Source organism: Oculina patagonica, unplaced genomic scaffold (genome assembly GCF_052425735.1).
Source record: "Oculina patagonica isolate OP01 unplaced genomic scaffold, crgOcupat unplaced5, whole genome shotgun sequence".
Lineage (NCBI taxonomy): Eukaryota > Metazoa > Cnidaria > Anthozoa > Scleractinia > Oculinidae > Oculina > Oculina patagonica.
Window position 1 is genome coordinate 278,316 of NW_027558361.1, and position 23,320 is coordinate 301,635.

General features: G+C 38.2%; 2 protein-coding genes and 1 long non-coding RNA gene across 4 annotated transcripts in view; 1 reads left to right on the forward strand and 2 right to left on the reverse strand.

Moving 5' to 3' along the window:
- LOC144640816 (uncharacterized) overlaps positions 1–23,320 on the reverse strand; it is a 142,805-nt gene that overhangs the window by 85,558 nt on the left and 33,927 nt on the right. The window lies entirely within an intron of this gene.
- On the reverse strand, positions 2,367–5,340 carry LOC144640827 (uncharacterized). The gene is made up of 2 exons (XR_013568448.1): positions 5,067–5,340; positions 2,367–2,649 (listed from the first exon to the last, which is right to left on the reverse strand). It is a non-coding gene; the product is annotated as an uncharacterized LOC144640827 (long non-coding RNA).
- Positions 7,527–21,851, forward strand: LOC144640818 (uncharacterized). Of its 2 annotated transcripts, none has more exons than XM_078499889.1 (14): positions 7,527–7,718; positions 9,035–9,175; positions 10,423–10,673; positions 11,106–11,187; positions 11,558–11,806; positions 12,297–12,370; positions 13,979–14,155; positions 14,457–14,630; positions 15,025–15,186; positions 15,658–15,768; positions 16,493–16,676; positions 19,058–19,115; positions 20,578–20,692; positions 21,015–21,851. In XM_078499889.1, exons 1-14 carry the CDS (start codon positions 7,575–7,577, stop codon positions 21,061–21,063), a joined length of 1,971 nt encoding a protein of 656 aa, XP_078356015.1. In that variant the 5' UTR covers positions 7,527–7,574; the 3' UTR covers positions 21,064–21,851. The 2 variants fall into 2 exon arrangements, with proteins under 2 accessions (XP_078356015.1, XP_078356016.1); XM_078499890.1 differs by lacking the exon at positions 7,527–7,718 and adding an exon at positions 8,823–8,899.

Below are 23,320 nucleotides of genomic sequence, written 5' to 3' on the forward strand. Positions count from 1 at the left end.
GAAAAACCCGGCGCAAAACAAGGAAAAAGAAAACAATTAAGTTGGCTGATCTACCGCACAAAGCCTTGGGATGTCCTAGCTACCAAGATCTAATATTCGGTGCTACATGTATTGTATCCATATACATAATGGCGATTTATTATAAGTTTCCTTAATTTAGCATGACATTTCCTGCTGAGTGAGGCAGAGATCTGCACTTGGTAAAAAAATATACATACATAGCTATAGCTGTTTTAAAGAGGGCGTTATCTCTGATACCCACACCCTACCTAGACCCTAAAGTTTTAGGTGCGTGGCTAACGTAAGGCATTGCAGGTACTCATCATTGAAAAGATACAAAAATTATGAAATTTATACGTTATCTTTTTAGTAGAATAGTATGTATATATTAAGTATTAAGCCTAAAAAAGGAAAACTGATTTTTAAACCCTTGGTAGTATTTTGCAAATCTTGACCCGTTGCAGTGGTACATGGCAGTGTCTTTGTTTGATGCTTCATTGAGTATTGTGTAGCATTCTGAGTTTATCTTGAACAGGCATAGATAGTATGCCTATAATATATCGTAAAAAAATCTTGTGGTTATTCATCGTGGTAGAGTACAATAATTAAGTATTTTTCGTTTGTCTCACGACGTAGTCACGTGTGCATGGAGAACGCGACGTTTCGACTGCACACTGCTAGTCTTCATCAGGCGATAAGGTCGACTGGTTGTGCGTGAACTTATACACGCTGCCGCGCTGTGATTGGTTGGTTTTCTACAGCTGTGATTGGTGCATTTCAATCCTCGCTGTTTCTGTGTGCTGTTGTTCCCTCAGCGGTCCGCTGTCGTACAGTTCTCCTGTTGTTGTGTTTCTTGATCGTGGGCATCCATGCCTCAGGAATTTCAATTCCATTATCCCTGTTGATATTATTAGGGTGAAGTCTTATGTGAATTGCCTCTTTGACCCTGCGTTTGTACCGGCCAGTGTGGGTCACGATCAATAAACTTTACCTCATTCCAAAGCGGGTAGTGTCCGGTGTTGTTGGTGTGTTCTGCAACGGCGGAGGTCTGGGTACGGGCAAGTCGGATGTCCCGGTCGTGCTCTTTGATCCTGTCTTGCATAGGTCTTCCCGTCTCGCCGATGTAAACAACGCCATCTTGTTTAGTGGAATCAACAGCGTCTTTCGGCCGTACTAGGTGTGATCGTAGTGTGGTTTCCGACTTGAAAACAGCACGCACGCCTTGTTGTTGTAGGCAGCGGCGAAGTTGTTCGGAAAGACCTTTGAAGTAGGGCAAAACTGCAGTGGATTTTAACTTGGTCGCGGATTCACTAGTCCCATTGTAGGGCTCAAAACATTGCAAAACTTTGTTGCAAACTATGTGAAAAAGATCATGCGAAAAGGCTATAAGTTCTGTTCGCTGATAAACCCTTATTGTAGTTTTCACGTCTTTTTTTACTCGGTGAAAAACGTAATCAAATTCGGAGCAGTGACCTTTGCTGAGATTTTTTGCCCTTATGAGCAAGCATTCTAAACTTGCTGTGAAGTTTTAGAAATTAATGACGGGAAGAAATTAAGGTGAGGGGCTGCATTTAGTTGCCTTTTTGTCATAAGGTCAAGTTAACCTTTTCGTTACTTAACGCGTTTATATTTTTCTGTCGTTCAGATGTTTTCAGTTTACCAGCTAAATATTGTTCAGCTGGAGCCGTTTTTAGTAACGGGGAAAGGCTCTAAAGAGTTCAAATAGGCAGAAGGCTATGGTAATTACGCGGGTCCACCCCGGGGGGGATACTCCATATAACGGCCTATACGGGGAGGCTCCGCCCGAAAGGGGTACCTTTTTCAGGCTTCAGGTATATAAAAGGGTAGGGATTTCACAAGTTTAGGTATATGAAAGGGTTTGAAAATCCGTCATTTAGGCTTTTTAAAAGGCCTGTAATTAAAATATTTCGAACAGACCCACTTTATGGCTGTATTATTTTAATTTATTAAGCGCTTCATAAAAATGACAAGAAAACGTCCTGTTCTAGGGCTATGTCACGTCTTTTGGGTATATGAAAGGGGTACCTTTTTCAGTAAAAGGTATACGAAAGGGGTACAATTTCTGTCAAAATGGTATATAAAAGGGTAAGGGGTAAGAGCTTGGGGCGGAGCCTCCCCGTATAAAACTTTTTTGGGTTCCCCCCGGGGGGTCCACCGTCGTTACCAGACTCTTGGTTTCAACTCTTACCATCAAAATTTAATCAGTTAAAATTTCAGATGAAAGATAGTATAAAAGAGATGTGTGCCAAATTTTGGCAGCGGTTTTATAAGTGGGTGAAACAACTGTTTGTAGTTGTTAGCGTTATTACAAGAGCTTAGTTCAAAATTGCGTTAGTACGTTTAAATTTTGTTAACGTTTCAGTTTAATTTGTTACCATTCCATGGACAACAGGCACTTGAACTTTTTTTTCGAAATAGCAGGTAACTGAAAGTACTTGGTATTATTCAATGAAAAACTCAATTATCAAAGTGCAAACCACTGTTATTGTTTACTACGTTTATACTATATCTCTTTTTTGATCAAGTAAGATGTAAATTATTAATAAAGTTTTGTACGTTTCGGTTGTGTTAACGAAATAAAATTGCGTCTTTTTCTTCGTGGGAATCATCCCTCCCAAACGATGGAATCTGAAAAAGTATACAAAGAATAGTTAGCGAAAAACAGAAGTCAAACGTGTTTGTTTCTGCTATAATACTACCTATAAACCCCTGTTAGTAGTTACAATTGTGAAGTCAGTTATCTTTCATCGTAGATAAGGTTTTTTGTAGTTTTTTCTAATTCACGTTACAAAAGTTCCCCATCGTTACAAAAGTTCCCGATGATCGTTACAAAAGTTCCCTACACACGTTACAAAAGTTCCCTAAGCACGTTACAAAAGTTCCCTACGTTACAAAAGTTCCCTTTTTTCGTTACAAAAGTTCCCTTTTTACGTTACAAAAGTTCCCTTTTTTCGTTACAAAAGTTCCCTTTTTTCGTTACAAAAGTTCCCTTTTTTCGTTACAAAAGTTCCCTTTTTACGTTACAAAAGTTCCCTTTTTTCGTTACAAAAGTTCCCTTTTTTTCGTTACAAAAGTTCCCTTTTTTCGTTACAAAAGTTCCCTTTCTTCTGGCTCTCTCTCTCCCTCTCTCCCTCTCTCTCCTACCGTACCTTCTTCGTTAATATATTCAAGAATAAGTTATTTACCTACAGCTTCCAGGCCTTAAATATTATTTACTGAATACTCACTTATGTAGCACTTAGCAATGCACTTGAGTAGAGGTAAAAAACCTAACGGTCACACTCAGTTAAAGAGATGTTATTATTAAAGATTAAAACAGTAATCTGCCGTAATCTTTTAGATGTTAGTCAATTCTCAGCGATGTCGTGTTTTCAATGCAAATAAATTTTAGTATTCCGTTACTCGAAAGTCACGTCAGGCCTGGAGTCACGTTATCTTTGAACATGCGATTCTAAAATCAAACACATTTTCGAGTCCAAGTACATTTCTTTTCTTGTTTTAGAACTGTAACCTTGTGATAGATATCATGAAATGATGGTTTAATCTTAGTTGTAAAGTAAGGGCCTGTTTACATGATTCCGGAATGACTTTCATTCCATCCCCATACATTTCTCTGTATCTGTTTACATGATATCGAGACGAAAGTCAAGTCATTCCGGAATGAGTTCATTCCGGTTTTCATTCCGGAATGAAAGTTTCGTTCTGGAATGACATTTCATTCTGGTATCATGTAAACACAGAACGAATTTCGTTCCAAGATGAAGCCGCAACTCGCGAAACCGCATACGGACTCCACAGTTTGAATTCAGAGCGAAAAACGTAATAGCATTTACTGTTTAGCCAAAAGAAGCAGCTCTATGGTCAAATTACTCGTTAAAATTGCAGATACGGCCATTAATGGCCACAAAAACATGTTTACGCGAAACATGCGCCATCTTGTTTTGACCTCGCGCGAAAACCACGCACGTGAAAATGCCTTTGGTTGAACCGATCGACTCTGTCATGTAAATGCAGAACGAACTTCATTCCGGAACGAGTTTCGTTCCGGAATGAAAGTCATTCCGGAATCATGTAAACAGGCCCTAAGATGTAAACTGTATGTAAATTTTTCACTTCCGCTTATAGTTTTCGCGCATAATTTATCTTACGCCACGAACGACCAGTGAATTTTGCAACGATTCTGTCAATCAGATCTTCTTCACGCCAATTAATTTCTGTTTCTTGTTACTCGTAAGTAAAATAGAAATTTAAACGACACGATTGAGAGTTGTCAACTCTGTATAATTATTTAAAGCAGCCGGGATAAAAGCCCATACATTCAAGAATAAATTATTTACGTAAAGCTTTCTGGCCACGAATATTATTCACTGTATGTTCACTTATGTAGTAATTTAATAGCGACGTAAATTCACTTGCATAGAAAAAAAAACGACGGTTTGCACTCTTAAAGGTATGTTGTTGTTAAAGATTAAAACTGTAATCTGCCGTTAGCATCTAAATGACAGTTAATTAATTAGGCGATTTCGTGTTTTCAATGTAAGTTAATATTTAGTATTCCGTGATTCAAGAGTCACGTTAACTTCGAACACGCGATTCTAAAATGAAACACATTTGCGAGTCCAAGTACATTTGTTTTCCTGTTTTGGAACTGTTACATTGTGATAGATATCATGAAATGATGGTTAAATCTATAAGTTGTAAGGTGAGATGTAATTTTTATGGAAATTTTTCACTTCCGCTTAAAATCGCACGCCACACACGATCAGTGAATTTTACAACGATTCTGTCGGTTTTCTTCGCGTCAAAATAAAGTGTTAAATATTTACCTGCTTGAATTGTATTTTTCCGTGGACTAATAAAAAAAATAAAGCTGCTAAAACCTTGCTTGGCATTTAAAAACGGTCACGAGTAATGCGTATTACCATGACTTTACGCCATGATTTACGCTTGCAAACATAATATTTGTGTAATGAACGCTTTTATGCTCACCAAAATGAAGTACATTTACCAAGAAATCGAAAGATACATGAGAGTTAATTACTTACTTGTCGATAGAACACTATACCCTCGGACGAAGCCATGAGATTTAAAAAGCGGCTTCCCTCGCTCGAATGTCAATGTCTTGATCTGTCAAAACGGAATATTTAATCCGAAGTTGTTTATTTTCGTGTCCCGATTCCATCAGACGACGCTTGATATTCTAAGCGTTTCAACATTCAACAGTGTTTTAAATCTGACTGAAATAAGACCATTTCAAAGTTGATATTAGTTCCAAGGAGGCATGATGTTCACCAGCGTCGGAAAGGCGAACAAGAACTGAGAAACGTCGTACGTTTCTAAGAATTCAAAGTAATTAAGCAGATGATTAAGGATTAAAGTCCACTTGTTGATGCCATGGAAAACAATAGAGTGGGGTCGGGGTGACAATTTCCTTCCCCTCCTCGCCCCCAAAAGAAAAAGAAATGGCAAAATTCCCTCAAAAAATCCTGCAATCGGTAAATTAGCAGTTTGAACCCTTGTCGATTAAATAGGGATTGGCACTGCTTTGAATTTTACTAATTTCGATCAAAAGCGGCCCAGACGTTGTTTCAAGCTTATAAACGATCTACATGACATTTTTTCTGTTTGCGATTGAGTTACGTTTTCAGCCGCTTGAGACAATGGACAGTGCAGAGATCGTTTACGGCCTCCCATTTTTGCTCAGTATTTTCCCGTTTTTTTTTTTTTTATAATTTCCTCTGGCAAGTAAGATATCCACGTTATTTTGGCGCTGTTTAATCAAAGAGTCCTATGAAGTACTACACGAAGTGTTATTGAACCGCTTGGTTGTTTGACTACCACAGCGGGCTCAAGTCATCGTGAGATTCTTGATTGCATTTGATTTCAAGGCAGTGGTTTGTCTTCGCGAAAAGATTATTTTTTCAACGCTTCAAAGAGCTTGTTGCCGGAGTTTTTAAGGTCGAGGTGACACAATTTTTTTGGCCAAGTAAATTGTCTATTCCTGATCTGAAATGGCCTGAAATAGGTGTACATGAAGACTGCTTGACTTACAGTGTGAGGGAGGTTCATTCTGATTTTCATTAAGACAGATATGTCTAGGATTTAATGAGACGCAGCTTTTTTATGATAAACATCACAAAGTGTCCCCAGCGAAAAACGTTTATCAAGAAACACATGATTCTGTCGAGTATTTAACCATTATTCGCCGATGGCGAAGTGATTATTGTTGGACAATTAGTCAACAATAATTACTGAGCCTGAGGCTTATTAATTATTATTAGTACAATTTTTGAGAGATGAATATCAAGAACTGCAAAATGACAATAGAACACGAACACGAAAACAACAAACACAAGTGCTCGCGATCGCTTGCATAAACCAGTTTAATTCATCGATTGAAATCACAATTTACACTCAAGTTTTAGCAATAAAACGGAATAAAACAAGCAATACGAAAATAATAGATATCTGGTACCTTTGTTTAATCGTTGGTGACTTCTGAGCAATTGTGTGAATCCTATCGAAATTAATAGCTGCGGTGAGAAGAGAACTAAATAATGTTTTGCCAGTCGATCTGACTGGCGTGCGATCTCCAAAACCATGATGTTTACGATCAATTCTAATGCCTTGAAAACCATCTCTTGATAATATTTTCGGTCCAAAAGCCTTGGTAGTTAATTTGCAAAATCTCAATGTTTTAAATATCCAGGACTTGGAGTGATTTCTTTTAAATAAGAGAAATTTTCAGTTAGCAAATGCCGCCATGTTCACTGGCCTGGATGGCAAACGTGGCATGACTTAGTAGAAAAAACCTTCAGATGCTATATTCACCGCCTAGCGCAATGAATATTGCATCATAGTCCGAGCTTCTCAACCAATCAGAATTGAATTCACCTCTTCAAATTATATTATACCAAGAAATGATATGAAAATGTCAAATAACCCAGTCAAACAAGTACATGTACTTATTAAACATCATCTGTGTTCAGTCAAGATATAATTTAGTGCAGACAGTACGTCTGTCACTAGAGTTGGTCGTTCGCTGCAAGGATACTGACAATAACATAAAAGTGGTTAATAAGTGAATTTTAAAACAGTTTTAAATTTTATCTACTCGTCAGTTTTTCGTGTATGTGTAGAGAAACCATTTGCAAAATAATTTTGTGAGTCAAATCATTCAGTTGCCGACCCTAACATGCTTCAAATAGTGTATAAAATCGTGTTATACTGTACAGTTTTTAATTCTTTTTTGGAGTAAAATGATCGTTTATATTATCCGTATGTAATACACTAACAATACGCATTTACTTTACCATAGAACGCGATAGGAAAGCCCTTAATAACAATAATTCGGACAGTATTCGGAGTTTCTGTCACGTGACTCAAACACCTGTCATTTATTAAATAATTCAAATCTTATTTTTGATCCAGCTCTCATTTTTAATGACATCAGGTCCAAAAATTATTAAATCTATGTTAGCTATACGGACATATTAGGGCTTGAAGTGACTGCCAAGGTGGTGGTGCGACGGACACCTTAGCTTGTGTTCAAAATGAATAATCAAATATCAAGCCAAGATCTAATCCTTCACCGAAGCTCTTCTCTTGCAGATGAGCCATATTCGCACGGTAGCACGTTTACCTTGCAAGACCGAGTGGAGGCGATTGAACACTCCAGCGAAGAATTTTACGAAAGGGTGAGTAAAAGTACTTAGTTTTACCAAGTAAAACATGTTTCCCCCAAAACTGGAAAAGAACAGCGCTTTTCGGCCGCATTTGAAGTGCATCAACCGTTTCAAAAACATTTTTTCTTTCTTTTTTTTCGCAGACACCTACGTGAAATAATATTAATTAATAAAAAATAATGTCCACAGTAATAAAAAGCTTCAACAGACGTTTTGATGTTTTGCGACGCTTTTTTATTAAAGTCTATAGGTTTACATTTCACAACAGAAAATAAGAAATCAAAAATTCGACTGAAAGTAAAAAGCTCCTATTTCTACATTTGAATTGTAAATGTTGATATTACAATCATGATTTTGCCTAGTGGCACTGAAAGGCCATTTTATATAAACACGCCTTAATTAAATTTGTTTTTAATACGCCGTACGTTTGAGGTGTTATAAGTCTTTTATATTAATTAAAACGTTCTCTTCGTTCACGCCCTGATAATGAGTTTTATTGATATGCTTAGAACATCGCAGTAACAAGAAATTTCTCCCATCTATTTCCACTCATAAATCTGCTAAAACAAATTAAATTTATTCCCTACGGCATTTAAAGGGAAACAGATATTATTATAATTATTAACGTTATTTTAATAGAGTAGTTGTAATATGGAGAAAAAAAATGTTTAAAAAATGATACCGGCGCCTAGTAACATAGGTTTTGCACAAATACATCTTCTTTGGTGGTTTTTGTAAATTTATTCTACTGACAAGGCGATCAAAACTAATTCTTCCTGAAGATTCCATACTTTATATTTATATGGTAATTTCTTTTCTTTAATTACTTGTTTTTCATCAGTCCCCGGAACTAAATAGATGTCTGTGCGAGAAATGCCTTTGTTCTCCCAAGTATTGGCTCGTAATACGCGCTGCTTACGAATACCATGTCAAATTTTGTTTATTTAAATATACGAAGCCTTTTATAATTAAAAAAAAAAATGATTTGTCGTACCAGCCGATAGTTCTTTAGCCTCTTTCTTAATTATGTCTGCGCCCGAGATGACATGACAATCGAAAACTCCATGAGGCTTTCGCTAGGAAGAAAAGTAATCAATAATATTTAAAAGGTTAGGCAAGAAAAGAAAAGAAAGAAGGGATTACAAAACGCAAAGCAATGGATTTAGTTCGCCTCGAGATTCTAAAGTGTGATGGTAAACTAAAGCGCTGCCCATTATCTACTGGAACTTTTTGTTGACACTTCAATATTACATTGTAGCCCAAGGTAATATGATAATGAAAATCTCCAGGGGGGTTTCGCTAGAAAGACATTCAACTTTATTCTATAGGTCAGGCAAGAAATGAGAGAAAAAGGAATTGAAAGAGGCAAAGCAATGGATTCAGTTCGTCTCCAGCGATTGATAGATTTGTGTGACACAAAGGAAAGCACTGCTCTTTATTTACTTGAAGATTGGAATTATGAGCCACAGGTAATAAGAGGAGATTTACTTCACGTTTCAGTATTAAAGCCTCAAGTTGTTTCAATTTTAAGTTCTCCTCGTAGTCTAATTACTAGCACACCAAAATGTTCCCTGATTATTTTCACGGTCTCAAAGCAATGATGCCCTCACTTCGTACACTTGCCGTGAAAATAATCAGGGAACATTTTGGTGTGTCAATAGTTTAACTACGAGGGTTGACGTTTCTATGGGAATCATGTTTTAAAAGGGTGTTTCACCGTTTCCTGATGTTTTCAGCTTAATTTCCTGTTTAAATGACATTTTGTTTTGCTTTGTTTTTTTTTTTTTCAATGTAAAGCATTCCAAAATCTTATCAGTTTTTCATCCTTATCGTTTCGATTTTTTACTTATTCTGGAGATTTTCTTACATATTTTAAAAACTTTTTAATCAAAGATCAACAAGATGGCGGACTTTATAAAACGTGTGTTTGATTTGATATGACGCACAATAATTGAAAAGTGATTGCTACTAAAATGAACATATTTGGATGCTTTTCAATCCAAGGTTGATTACTATAGTGTTACTACAGTGTTGACACAATTGAAGATACAAAGTAAGAACCCTTCCAACGCTGGCCTATAGATAGTTAAGTTTGTAATCTAGTTCCTACTTGTCAATTATTTTACATGTAATTAAATAAATACTCGCGAAATAAGGAAAAATGCAATTTACATCTTGTGGTCACTCCTTGGAAACAAATTTGGGGAGACCTTGATGTTCGCCAGGGGATTCTTAAGTATTCTATATAAAAAGAGACGTCACTTTTAGGCGGTCAAAAAACACGATGTGATGTTTCTACAACACTGACCTCCTACCCCCCCCCCCCCCTTCTCCCTCCAAAAGAAAACTTTCTCCAATTAAGCTATCAATTTTCCCTTAAACTGGCCAATGTGATCGTGGAAAACATTTTTCACAGCAGGGAAACGCACGAAAGATACAACTTCATTTCGATTGGTAAGAAGAGTATTCACGTCGCTGGAGGCCACGTATAAATATTGGTGGTTTGCATTAAACCAAGCTAGAAGGACAAAGTATCTTACCAGGCGGGCTCTTAACAGCTAGTCTGTTACACAGGGTCGATCGTTTAAAGACTCATAAAATCTTTCACCGTTTAACTACTCACAGACACATGATTGTGTTTATGTGCGGGTAATTGTCAAATAATAAAATTTCTTTTTTTAGGTTAATTAATGGTAAGAACAGTTTACTTTGTTAGGTTTGTAGATTCCTTAAAATCCTGTGTGATTCAGGAGTTAATTTAAAAGAGGTTGAAGATTATCTCCACAACACTCCATTACACATAGCTGCAACCAAGAACTACGTCTCGCTGGCAAAGTTTTTGATTGACAGTTATCCCAGCATGCTTGTGGCTACAAACGGTCAGGGCGAACTTCCGGTTGAAACTGCGATAAAAAACGGTCAAGATGACGTGGCTGCATTCCTGATAAGGAGAATGGATCACAGAAGGTTGGTAGGGCGAGTGTTTACTTAAAACTTCGGATTCATTCAAACTTTTCTCTCAAGTACAATGGGTTATCACGGGTTTCGACGCCATCTTAACGGGTAGGCAACGCGGTGAGAAATAGCAGTGTTTGTATGGGAATCCAACGGCAAATATCTTTTACAAAAATTGAATTCTAGACGACTCCATTCATCGCTGTCTACTGCTGTTCTTCGTACCTCAGTCCGAGATTTCCAGCCTATTACATCAATTTCTCTCTCTACTGTACGCCCACAGCTGGTTTTTAGTCTCCCTTTTCTTATTCTATCTTTGGGTGCACAGGTCATCCATATGTTGCAGTTGTTTGGTTTTTATAGTTCTTGCTTTGAAATATGTACAATTCAAGTAATTGCGCGCTGTGATTACAGTGAAGACAATAATTCTTTTTATTTCTCTAGAGTTGGAGACTTGTTCAGGGCCAAACAGCAAAGAAGAGCTCCAATTAGCCTAGTGAAACTGACGGAAGAGCTTAAAATGCAGGTGTGGAACTATTCATGGAAAGTTGCTAGCGGTTGATCACTGATCGACGAACTGATGATAACACAAAGAAACAAAAGATATCTGCGATAAATTCTTTGAACATGCAGACTTAGTACCGTTAATTAACGCATATATCAAAAGCACTAGCTGACAAACCATGCTGTCGGTTTACGGTTAAACTTAAGCTTCTTTCAAGGTTACGCTAAGAAATAGCTTCATAAGTCTTTTATTCATTGATAGTTTGCGATAAAACAATCCATTTTTTAAACGGAAATTAATATTTTAGGTCATTTTACTATCGAAAACTGTTGAAATTAGCGTAGATTGTTTCAGTGTACTCGACGTTTTTCTTTATTTATATTATCGGCAGAAAACCATCGTTGCCGTGTTAGATTGTCTCATTTCTCCTCGCTGGCCCCACCCACCATGCCTGCCGTCAGACATTGTCCCGTGCCTGTCATGGGAACAGCTTCAGGACACGCCCACTCACTTTCAAGTGACTTATGACATCCTGGAGAGTGACGTCAACGGCAGATTCCCGGATGATGCTGAATACGAGTACACGCCCAAGTCTTGTTACTACAATTTGGCGAAGCATTGCCAACAGACTCTCAACAAGGTAGATTAGAAAATGGCGGCTCTCTGTCAATGATTAATACAGAGTAAAAGAAGAAAGAAGACAGTAAGGACAACGTCAGTTAAAAATAAATTTATGTTTCTTCTTCGAAGTTCATGATAATCTTGATTCATATTTTGATTTAATTTCTTCTATCACTGTCAGAGCTATCCCAAAATGAATTGAAATTGAAGGCGGTGTTAATTCGCACAATAAATTTAAAAAAATATTGGCGTTGCAGTTCACGTTCTTAGTTATGGCAGAAATTGGTAATTTCGCATTGTTACTTTACACAGGATAGAAAACTCGGTTTCCTTTTGTGGTTTACCCTAATGTATTAAGTCAGCAAAAAACAATGAAGAAGGCTAACATGTCTAAAACATGTCTAACTGAAACACCGACCGGAAGCCCGAAAAAAATGGCATGGCTTTTGCAGTAAAAATTGTTCTAGTCTTTTCTTGTTTCTATGTGTTTATTTTTTTTTTTCTTATAGGAAATTTTAAATCACGTTGTGATTAAGTTGTTAACAAAAAGAAAATGGGGAAAATATGCTGCGTTTTGGTTCAGGTACGGTAGGATTTTTATTGTTGTCTTGCTAACTCTTTCACAAAAGTCCGCAAATGATCCCAAAGTTAGTTCTAATCAATTAGATTATGAGACGAGTTATAATAAAGTGGAAAGGAGTTTTGTGGTCATTATATATTTACTGAATATCTATAAGATCACGAATTTAAGGACTTATTAAAAAAACCTTGGACGTGGTGGAGAGATTTTATTGAAACTTACCAACAGACTTTTATTTCTGTAAAAACAAATAAAATGTTTTTCGCATTGATTTGATATCACTTATATTAGTACGTAGAACAAGGCCATACTCTTTGGTCATGACTTCATATGGCGATATTAAATCCGCCATCTTGGTTTTCACTTTTTTATTAGGAAGTCAGAGATAATGCATACCGATGAAAAATTAAAAAAAAAATCCTGCCATCTAGGCGAATACTTTTGTAAAGTTAGTTTAAATTAAGCTCAAACTACATGTTAAAATCTGGTTGTCAATTTTCGATCGATTTTCGTGAGAGATGACTGAACGTCTTCTGAAAGTTCAAGCACCAAAAAAGTGATCTACTTATACACCGAATGCAAATATGGCGGATCACTCGGTCGGTGCCTGGGACGAGCTGCATGAAAGCGAGGCTAGTCAGGCTTCGGTGTTTTTTTGGCAATGCTCTCGTACAAAAGTCTTGCTTATTCGTCGATCTGGTGTGTTTCTTTTCGGTACTCCTATGAGTTGCTGTGTTTCTGAATGCCACGAGAAGTGATAGAAGTGTTCACTGTTTGCCTCTTAGGCAAAAATTGGACCGATGCAATTCGCTGAGACGAGTGAAAGGAGTACAAAGGAGTTCACGATCGCCGCGGGAACTTTTAATAACGTTTGTTCGCTACATATCAGGTTAGAAGATCTTAGAAAATGTGTAAGCGATCACATTTAGCTCCAAGTCGTTTTTATTTGGCTCAATGCTTTCACTAGCTTAAACTATCGGGGCAGTTGAATTAGTATTTGATCGTGCGATTTCATGCGAGTGGATCGGACGCGAACAAAGCCGGACATGAACATTTTCTTTTGAGACAGAGGATGTCTTGGAAGTGGAGCTTTTCTTTACCTTGGGAAAGGTATTGGCCATGTAACTCGTGCTGGAACACCACCAGACACCACATAAGCTCTTTATTTAAAAGAATTTCCTAAGATCTTCGAACCTGAAATTTAGTGAACAAACCTCAATACCGGTAGTTCCCGCGGCGATCGCGAACTCCTTTCTTTCGTCTCAACGAATTGCATTGATCCACTTTTTCCCTTAGAGGCAAACAGTGAACACTTCTATCACTTCTCGTTGCATTCAGAAACACGGCAACTCGTAGGAGCAGCGAAAAGAAACACACCAGGTTGATGAATAAGCGAGACTTCTGTACGAAAGCATTGTCACAACACCGAAGCCTGACTAGCCTCGCTTTCATGCAGCTCGTTCCAGGCACCGACCGAGTGGTCCGCCATATATTGCTTCAAATTTTCAGGAAGAAAATAGAGAGCGTGTCATCCATTCCCCTCCCTTCCCCTTCCCTCCTTCTTTGTACGTCCCAGGGCTTTAATAACTGTTCCTATTATTAAATTGACAGGTTCCGAGGATTGAATTACTTGATTTTCCTGGCTTTTCTCTCCACCGATTTTATGATGGCTGCCAAGTCACAGGGCTTAGAGTACCTTAAGACGTCAAGCTTCTTTACATTTCTTGGAGTGTGGGTTATCGCCATGACATTATGGTTTCTATTTGATGAGCTTTTCGAACTAAAAAGGTATTTTTTTTCTAATTGAAATAGAATCTTAGTGCTGAAAATATAATCAATAACAAATTAAAGCATTTATTTAAATTGGTATGCACGCCTTTCTCGTTCTTAATTACCTGGACTTTCACGGACGCGTGATTCTAGTTACAAAGCGGGGGTAGACTATTTAAAAGGTATTTGAAGTAGAAGGCGTGATGCAACCTTCTGAGTGAAGACGAGCTACACCTAAATCACAGGAAACTAGTACCAAGTTCCTATAAAAATTTGTTGGATGTCGGGATCACAGGGTGTTATTTTCTTTTCACTTCAGAGAACCACTGGCCTACATCAAAGATGTCTTTAACTACTTGGATCTGTCAGGGTATTTCCTAATTCTGGCGACGTACTTAATCAGATTTTCTGGAAGTAATGCACAGTGGACTTTTGCTTCTTTGGCAATTTTGATTAATTTTATCGGCGTCTTTAAATACTCAGGTGTAGATCGGTAAGTAGGAAGTATTTTTCAAACTTTGCACTTTCTTCTACTTTTATGGCTCGATTTATGTTGTAAACGAAACAGCCTTGTGGGATTAAACAAGCTTTTTACAGCTCGACAAATGCTAGAAAGGAATTTTTCCTCGATTAAAACATTTTTCAAGACCGTCTACCTCCTATCGCACTGCACTACTTTAAAAGCCTTTCAGTAAAAATTGAGTGTTTCGTGCGATTATTTAATAGAAAAGTACAATCTTCACTGACCACAAATCAAACTAAATTTATAAATCTATAATTTCGAAGATATTATAGAGTCATTGATGTAATTAGAACTGTTCTACCTGTACCTAATGAAGCGCCTTGCCCGGGTTTGTGATAACTTAAACGCTTTGACTTATTTACAGAAACATCGGTTTGTACATAAAATGCCTTGGTAAGGTCGTTTACAAGGACATTCCAAGATTTCTGGTCGTGTTTACAGTCATTCTGGTGACCTTTTCAACTTCGTTCTACATAGCCGTCAGAGCGCATAAAGGCACCTCCACAGAAACAGTACTCGACGACAGGTAAGTAAAAGAAAAGCCGGCTGTGCTACGCGTTTGAGGTAGAGCCGTTAACGATTTAGTGTCGAAAGCAATCCATAATTGCTTTAGTCTTACTTTTACTGTGCCGCCTTGTGATTGGTTTAAAAAAGGTCACTCTTCCTTCTCTGAACCAATAAAACACAAATCCAAAACCAGTAACGGCTTGGTTTCGTACCTCTTCCCACGCGGAGCGCCCGTTATGTGTTTTTTTTGCTACGGTTTCCCGCTGGCACGTTTTACTGTGTATGACTGTATTAACATACATTTGTAGTTGCTCTTTCTCTCTTTCTGGTTTTACGACACTCGATTGAAAACCGCTAAATAACTGGTTTATCTAAAGAAGCCGCAAATATTCAACGACGCACGAAGGCGTACAGACTTATTTTAATCTCGTATGGCTACTGGAAAACACCATATAAGTCTGTTATTGTTGTTGTTGTTGTTTTGTTTTAGCACGCTCAGAAATGAAATTTCGTGCACGACTAGTGTAGGATGTGTGATGGTGGCTGGTATTATGACTTGGCTCGAAGGCACGTCCATTGTTCGCAACTTGTCAGAAGTTGGGTGAGTTCAACCATCATTAAAATAACACTGTTGAGTGTCAGTTTGTTCATTATAACTTTCAAAGCAACACAAAGTCCCGGGAACACAGGACATGTTAACTTCAAACTATAAGGAACACATAGCCGCAATCAACTAGATCTTGATCATGATCATCATCATCATCATCATTATCATCATCATCACCACGACCACCACCACCACCACCATCATCATCAACATCATCATCATCATCATCATGTTACGAAATATCTCTTTGACTATAATGTCACATGTGTTAATAAATTTTCACCTAATTGAAGAAACGTTGGCCATGTGAAAAGCATAAACCTGATCATGAACGATATGACATAATGGTATTCTGGGTAGACAGCCTTGCTTGGCTTATTAATATTCCTTTTATTGATAATCAAAGGATTTGCTTTCTTTGAAAGCCTTAAGAGAAGGATATATTCAACCTATCATATTATTATGTTCATCCTGTCAAAGACGACGTTTATTTTTTTTTTCTGATTTCCCAGTGAACCTTTGGGTCGCATCGTTCATGGTTTATGCTTATCATGGGTCAAGGATTCTTCAATCAGATGTATACAATCATAACAAACTGTTCAATTGCATTTTGCTTTAAGTTTCGTGACCAAGTGCCATTTGTACCTCTGTAACGATTACTTATTCTTAAGCGGAAGAACAGGTAATTCTTAAAATTGCAGTTTCGTTTCTTATCTAGATGGCTGGGAGCTGTGCTCATCGTCTTATTCATGATGAGTGTGACGATTATTCTGTTGAACATCCTGATCGCTCAACTCTCGCTGACTTACGAGCTGGTCCAAGAAGAGTCATTGCATTCTTTCACTGCGCTTAGAATGCAAGCTGTGGCAATCGTTGAGTGGCAGAGCAGGTTTAAATTTTGGGTGAGTTCAATATCGAAAAAATAGATAGGAAGTGCCGTTTCTAGCTGTAAGTTTCATAACTTTATTTAATCGATGTGGAAACTTGACATATGAAGAATACCTTACTGTATGACTGTATGTCGAAACTCCAGCGAAACCTGCGCGTAAATTAGACCTCTGGTGGTCGACCTCCCCGCGAGTTCCTGGCGGAGTCTACTAGTGTGCTCGGAGTAAACAGCGGAACTCCGGTGGGTTCCGATCACATATGGAAATTCTAGTCAGTATGTATGGAAGCCACACTAATTTAGACCTCACTCCTCCCGACCAAACACAACAATAACAACTTTAACAACAACAACAAATTTTATCGGCAGAATTCTCTGAGATTTACTCCACTCCAGGATAACGATTGTATCAAAATTGCAAACTGCGAGCTTAAACTGTGAATCAAACTCTCAGTTCGCACTAAGCCTTCTCAGCAATTCTTGAAGCTCCGAGCGCCGTAAAATCAAAGGAAATTAAATGAAGCGCAAACAACAAAACAAAGACGTGCAGTTTCCTTGCCCTCTACTCATTTCTTCCCTTCTCAGTTTTTTGTTTTAGAAGTGAGTTTCGTACAGTAGTGAGTTCTTTAGTGAGCTCCCTATAGTAATCAGTTCCTTAGAGAGTACTCTAGTACTGAGTTCCCTTAATTTGTTGTTATCTATTTCGTTCTCGGAAATATTAGCTTGTTAAGCTACTCTAAATTCGAGTTTAAATAAAGTTTTATTATTATTATCATTAGTGTGTTTCCTATAGTAGTGAGTCTTCCTAGTAGTGAGTTCCCTAGTAGTGAGTTCCCTAGTAGTGAGTTCCTTAGTGAGTTCCCTTGTAGTGAGTTCCCTAGTAGTGAGTTCCTTAGTGAGTTCCCTAGTAGTGAGTTCCTTAGTGAGTTCTCTAGTAGTGAGTTCCCTAGTGGTGAGTTCCCTATAGTAGTGAGTTCCTTAGTGAGTTCCCTAGTAGTGAGTTCCCTAGTAGTGAGTTCCTTAGTGAGTTCCCTTGTAGTGAGTTCCCTAGTAGTGAGTTCCTTAGTGAGTTCCCTAGTAGTGAGTTCCTTAGTGAGTTCTCTAGTAGTGAGTTCCCTAGTGGTGAGTTCCCTATAGTAGTGAGTTCCTTAGTGAGTTCCCTAGTAGTGAGTTCCCTAGTAGTGAGTTCCTTAGTGAGTTCCCTTGTAGTGAGTTCCCTAGTAGTGAGTTCCTTGGTGAGTTCCCTAGTAGTGAGTTCCCTAGTAGTGAGTTCCTTAGTGAGTTCCCTAGTAGTGAGTTCCCTATAGTAGTGAGTTCCTTAGAGAGTTAGTGAGTTCCTTAGTGAGTTCTCTAGTAGTGAGTTCCCCAGTAGTGAGTTCCTTAGTGAGTTCCCTTGTAGTGAGTTCCCTAGTAGTGAGTTCCTTGGTGAGTTCCCTAGTAGTGAGTTCCCTAGTAGTGAGTTCCCTAGTAGTGAGTTCCTTAGTGAGTTCCCTAGTAGTGAGTTCCCTATAGTAGTGAGTTCCTTAGTGAGTTCCTTAGTACAGTAGTGAGTTCCCTAGTAGTGCGTTCCCTAGTAGTGAGTTACTTAGTGAGTTCCATAGTAGTGAGTTCCCTAGTAGTGAGTTCCTTAGCGAGTTCCCTTGTAGTGAGTTCCCTGGTAGTGAGTTCCCTTGTAGTGAGTTCCTTAGTGAGTTCCCTAGTAGTGAGTTCCCTATAGTAGTGAGTTCCTTAGTGAGTTCCTTAGTAGTGAGTTCCCTAGTGGTGAGTTCCCTAGTAGTGAGTTCCCTATAGTAGTGAGTTCCTTAGTGAGTTCCTTAGTAGTGAGTTCCCTAGTGGTGAGTTCCCTATAGTAGTGAGTTCCTTAGTGAGTTCCTTAGTAGTGAGTTCTCTAGTGGCGAGTTCCCTAGTAGTGAGTTCCTTAGTGAGTTCCCTGTAGTAGTGAGTTCCTTAGTGAGTTCCCTATAGTAGTGATTTCCTTAGTCAGTTCCAAATAGTAGTGAGTTCCTTAGTAAGTTTCCTAGTAGTAAGTTCCTTTGCCCCCGCAATGGAGTGTAACGATGTTTGCCCCCGCAGACAAAAAAATCCTTTGCCCTGTATAAGCCAAGTGAAGTATTTTTTAATATAGTCTCGCATCTATGTGTCTTATGTAATATATTGATGTTTCAATATAGAAGGAAATAGGTGCTGCTTATTAATTTTACTGGTACAAAAGGGGTAAAGAAACAAGAAAATAAAAGTTACATGGATATCTGTCTTGGGTTTTGAACTTAAAGAGGGAAATATTGTTTTTGGCATACCTCTAGTATTGGCGGAAGCAGCAAAATCTGGTTGTAACCTCTTCCGCTGAAGCCGTGGGCTGTCTCGTGATAAACTTTATCGAAAATGATTTCATTTCAGAACATTCGCAAGAAGTATTATGTTCCTGGAGAATTAAAGACACGTGAAGAAGTTGAAGGTGAAAAATAACCCGTTTAGTTTATCATTGAAAATATTATTCGAAGCATCTTTTTCATTAACGGCCACGCAGCGGAAAGTCACCGGTTGTTCAAAGGATGGATAACGCTATCCACCGGGTAAATCACCATTTAAACAATGTCGAGGAACTATCGGCTGATAGTTGCCCCGCGAAAATTTGATGTTCTCAAAACAAATATTAGCCCGAGAATCAAAACGTCGAGGGCTAAATTATGCTAGTTTTAAGAACATCAAATTTCCAAGGGGCAACTACCACACCAATAGTTCCGGGACTGAAAAGCTTTATTGTTTTTTATTGTTCACCATTAAATTTACTTTCGTGTGCCCATTCAAAAACGAGCATCGTGAATTTTTTTTTACTTTTCAGGATAACAAACTCAATTGAAAGCCGAAATATAACAAAGGAAACAAAACCAGACAAGAAACCTACGAAATGCAGTGAATTTCGTTGTTACTTTTTTGTCTGCAGGCATGAATTATTTTGTCCCACGCTCGTGTCATGTAGAATAATTTCTTTACTATTTATCACCAAGCTTAAAAATCTACCATCTTTATTGTTTACTAGGCATGCTTGTTTACAAAAAAATTCACGAGCATTTTCCTCGAACGGGGACTGTTTTAACAATAGAGTGTTTACGTCGAGGAACTATCGGCTGATACAGTCAACTCTCGCCTTGCGGACACCCCGCTATCCCCGGCGAAAGTTATAGAGGTTTGACTGGAAATGACTCCCGCTATTACGGACTCTCGCTATTACGGAATTACGGACACTTTCGTGGTACCAAAAGAACAATTTTATTGTTTTGACTCTCGATAAAGCGGACACCATGAACTTCTCACATAACATTATTGCAGAAAATTGCAGTGTGTTAAATACTATTTGTCGTAACACACCTCAGAAGTCTTTTGCAATAATTATTTTTGCATCAATTGCTTCAGTAGCTTTACACCAGACTTTGCTTTTTCACTTCAGCTTGCGCCCTTTTCTTTCAGACGACTCCTTTTGAGAGATCAAACCCTCAAACCCTCGACCATTGTCATTCTCCATACCTAACGAATACTGAGTCTTTTCACGACTGTTGATAAGCTCGTCATAGCCCATACTATTTAACCTATGTTAACGCCATTTTTTTCCTCACACCCCGCTATTACGGACTCTCGCTATTACGGACACTAAACGAAGTCCCGAGCGTGTCCGCTATAACGAGAGTTGACTGTAGTTGCCCCGCGGAAATTTGATGTTCTTAAAACAAATATTATTATTAAACAGTCACGGGCGGGCACTATCGATCCGATAGTGCACAATTTGTTACGGGGAAGCTCCCCCCTTTTTATATACGATTTAGACAGAAAAGGTACCCCTTTCGGCAAAACAGGCCAGCAAATTGTAGCCTGAAAATAGGCTTACGTTTAACACCCAGGAATGCATTTTGACTCTTTAGAAATGATGAAAGAGTACAGAAAGAGTGCAGATCTGCCACCACCCATGCCTGAAGAGCTATGGCAAACTCAAGAAAGAGTCGATGCCATGAGGGCAAACTCAAACCAGGAACAACGGTAAGATATTCTTACTACAACCACACATGAAAGGTTTTCCGTCTCCGTACCCAGGCGTCCCTCTGTGATTTGAATGTGGTGCGCATGGAGTTGTCGTACTTGCATTGTTCATACCCTCCTAACCATCAAGCACTATGTTCTTTGTTCTCGCCCTTCACTCCGCTGAATAACTGCAGGAATGCCGGCCCGGGGACCAGGCAAAACTCTTGGTGCACTTCTTTCTAAATATGTTTGTCCCAAATCAGGGTATCTACAAATTGAAATTTGCCACGTTATTGAAAATTTTCATGGCCCAGGTTAATGCCATCATATCTTAAAACAGGAATCAACCTTCCACGCTGCAAATCGAGGCTGAATCAAAGCTATACTAGGAGATCTTTATTGAGGCAGGCTGAACTAGCCTAAAGACAGCCGCGCCCAGATGGTACGCCAATTTGTTGAAATACAGAAGAAGAATAGATGTTGTTACAGTTTTAATGAGATTGCCTCGTACTGATAACAGAATGACCGATTTGATTTCAAAGAAACGAATTGCTTGCGTTCACTCATAATATGCATACACATAGGTTAAGACTTTATTTTCAGAGAGTAACAGTTAACAGTTAACATGAGTTACTGATGACTCTGTGGCCCTCTATCAAACAGAAAAATATAAAAAGTTAAAGATTACAAAAAAATATAGAGTGTAAAATAATTCTGCAAATATTGCATATAGCTTTAAAATTTCAAGCAAACTATTGTTTGCAACTTTAGTTTTTTGTTTATTTATATTACGTTTAATACAATAGGCCATTTCCGAGTTACCCTTTGCCTCTGTTTTAAAACGAGTCTACGTGCAAAACCATTCATATGAAAATGAGTTTCACCCAAAGATCAGTTTTCATGTAAATCAAGCTCATTTTCATTTGAATGGTTTCGCACGTACACTCGTTTTGAAACGGAGGCAAAGGGTAAGTCGGAAATGGTCTGTACACTGTGGCCTTCTGTCGAATAGAAGAAAATAAAAAGTTAAAAATTACAAAAAATATATACAGAATAATATAGTATAAAATAACTATACAACTACCGCTACAATCCCGGAGAAAACGGTCGAGACACTTTGCTAATTTTGGTACTACAGCTCAGGTTTGTCAATCCCCCCTCCCCTATTTCAATGTTAACAATGTTGCCGTTTTATGGAAAGAAACCTGGTGAATTTCAAACCTCATTAAATGACATTGAGTGGAGGGAGAGGAGGATAAAATGTTTTTCACAAGCTTGCCAGGCAAGATATCGCGAAAAATCTGTGAAATGCGATTGTCTCAACTGGTTTTGTCCTGGATTGTCGATATCACTTTGATATTTCAAGCAAGCTAGAGTTTGTAACTACAATATAATCATCAAGGCATAAGTACGTTTTCTGATTATTAAAAAATGTTTATATAATTGTGTTACGCATAATACTAGGGACCCAAAAAACTTTACAGATGTTTATATTTATACTGTGCCAGTTTTTTGTTTTTTGTTCAAGGTTCTGACAGTCAACTTTCTCTAAAACGCACACCGTCGGGACCGGCTCCAACTGTCCGTTTGAAGAGAAGTGTCCGTCTTATAGGGAGTTTAGTTACAGTAAAATAAGTGACAAACTACAGGGACGGGACCAACACCAGGTGTCGGTCTTAAAGAGGTGCCCGTTAAGGGAGAGTTGATTGAATTTTTTTTAATGTTTATACGTCGAACACGGCATACCAAAGCTTAATGTGCACATGACTCGAAATTTTTGTCCCCATTTTTGCTTTTAAAATTTAGGTATTATTTGATCGAATTCTGGTATTAAAACTTCCATAGAAGCGTTTTTAGTATTTTTCCTGCCGGATCAAAGTTGAGCGTTTTTGCCCAACAATATGCGACAATTTCTCGCGCGGCCAAAATTCTTCGGTGACGTCATCAGTTGTGTAGATTGCGACTCGAAACCACTGTTCGACCACTAAGAACTCAACTTCTCCCTTGTCGTTTACACAACCGATGACGACACAGCTCTGTTATTCGTTCCCAGGCTTTTCCCCCAAATTTTGCCTAAAATATCGCATTTTAAAATGTGTTCTTGAAACGTTGTGACCTATTTTTTTTTTTCGCTGAAATGCTTCTCATAACATTTATTTTATGATGTAAGAAAAAAAAAAACGGGGGACGAAGATTTCGAGTCGTGTGCACTTTAACTATCGCGTTTCTCTGTTGTGGAAGTCAGTCTCTTACAAACAAGAGTCTATATAAAACTAGGTGTACACTGAAGGCTAGAGAGAGTTATTGCTGACGTCGTTTTTAAGCAGTTAAAATTATTCAGGTCTCAAGAGCTAGAGCTGAGAGAACGGCATAAGTAAGACCCGGTGTACTTAGGTAGAATAAGCAAATCCTAGAAAGGCTACAAATCTTTAATAAAGGTCACCACTTCCTTTGATTGCTTCCTTCCGAAAAAAGGGGCTGCAAAAGTGAGGCAAAAAGTGTTTGTAGAAATGTAACCTCGATCGCAGTTACGGCTTTGACCCTTTCCGTCGCTTAAGATATCCAGGCAAGTTAACATGGCGGCATTTGCTGAACGAAATTTTCCTTCATTTGAAAGAAAACAGTTCAAGACATAGCATTTTTAAA

Bases quoted from the DNA above. Each gene is read 5' to 3' on its own strand.
- LOC144640818 (XM_078499889.1), top strand. From the start codon at position 7,575: ATGAATAATCAAATATCAAGCCAAGATCTAATCCTTCACCGAAGCTCT. The intron at 11,807-12,296 runs GTAGATTAGAAA...TTTTTCTTATAG, and splicing joins GCCAACAGACTCTCAACAAG to GAAATTTTAAATCACGTTGT. The intron at 14,631-15,024 runs GTAAGTAGGAAG...ACTTATTTACAG, and splicing joins AAATACTCAGGTGTAGATCG to AAACATCGGTTTGTACATAA.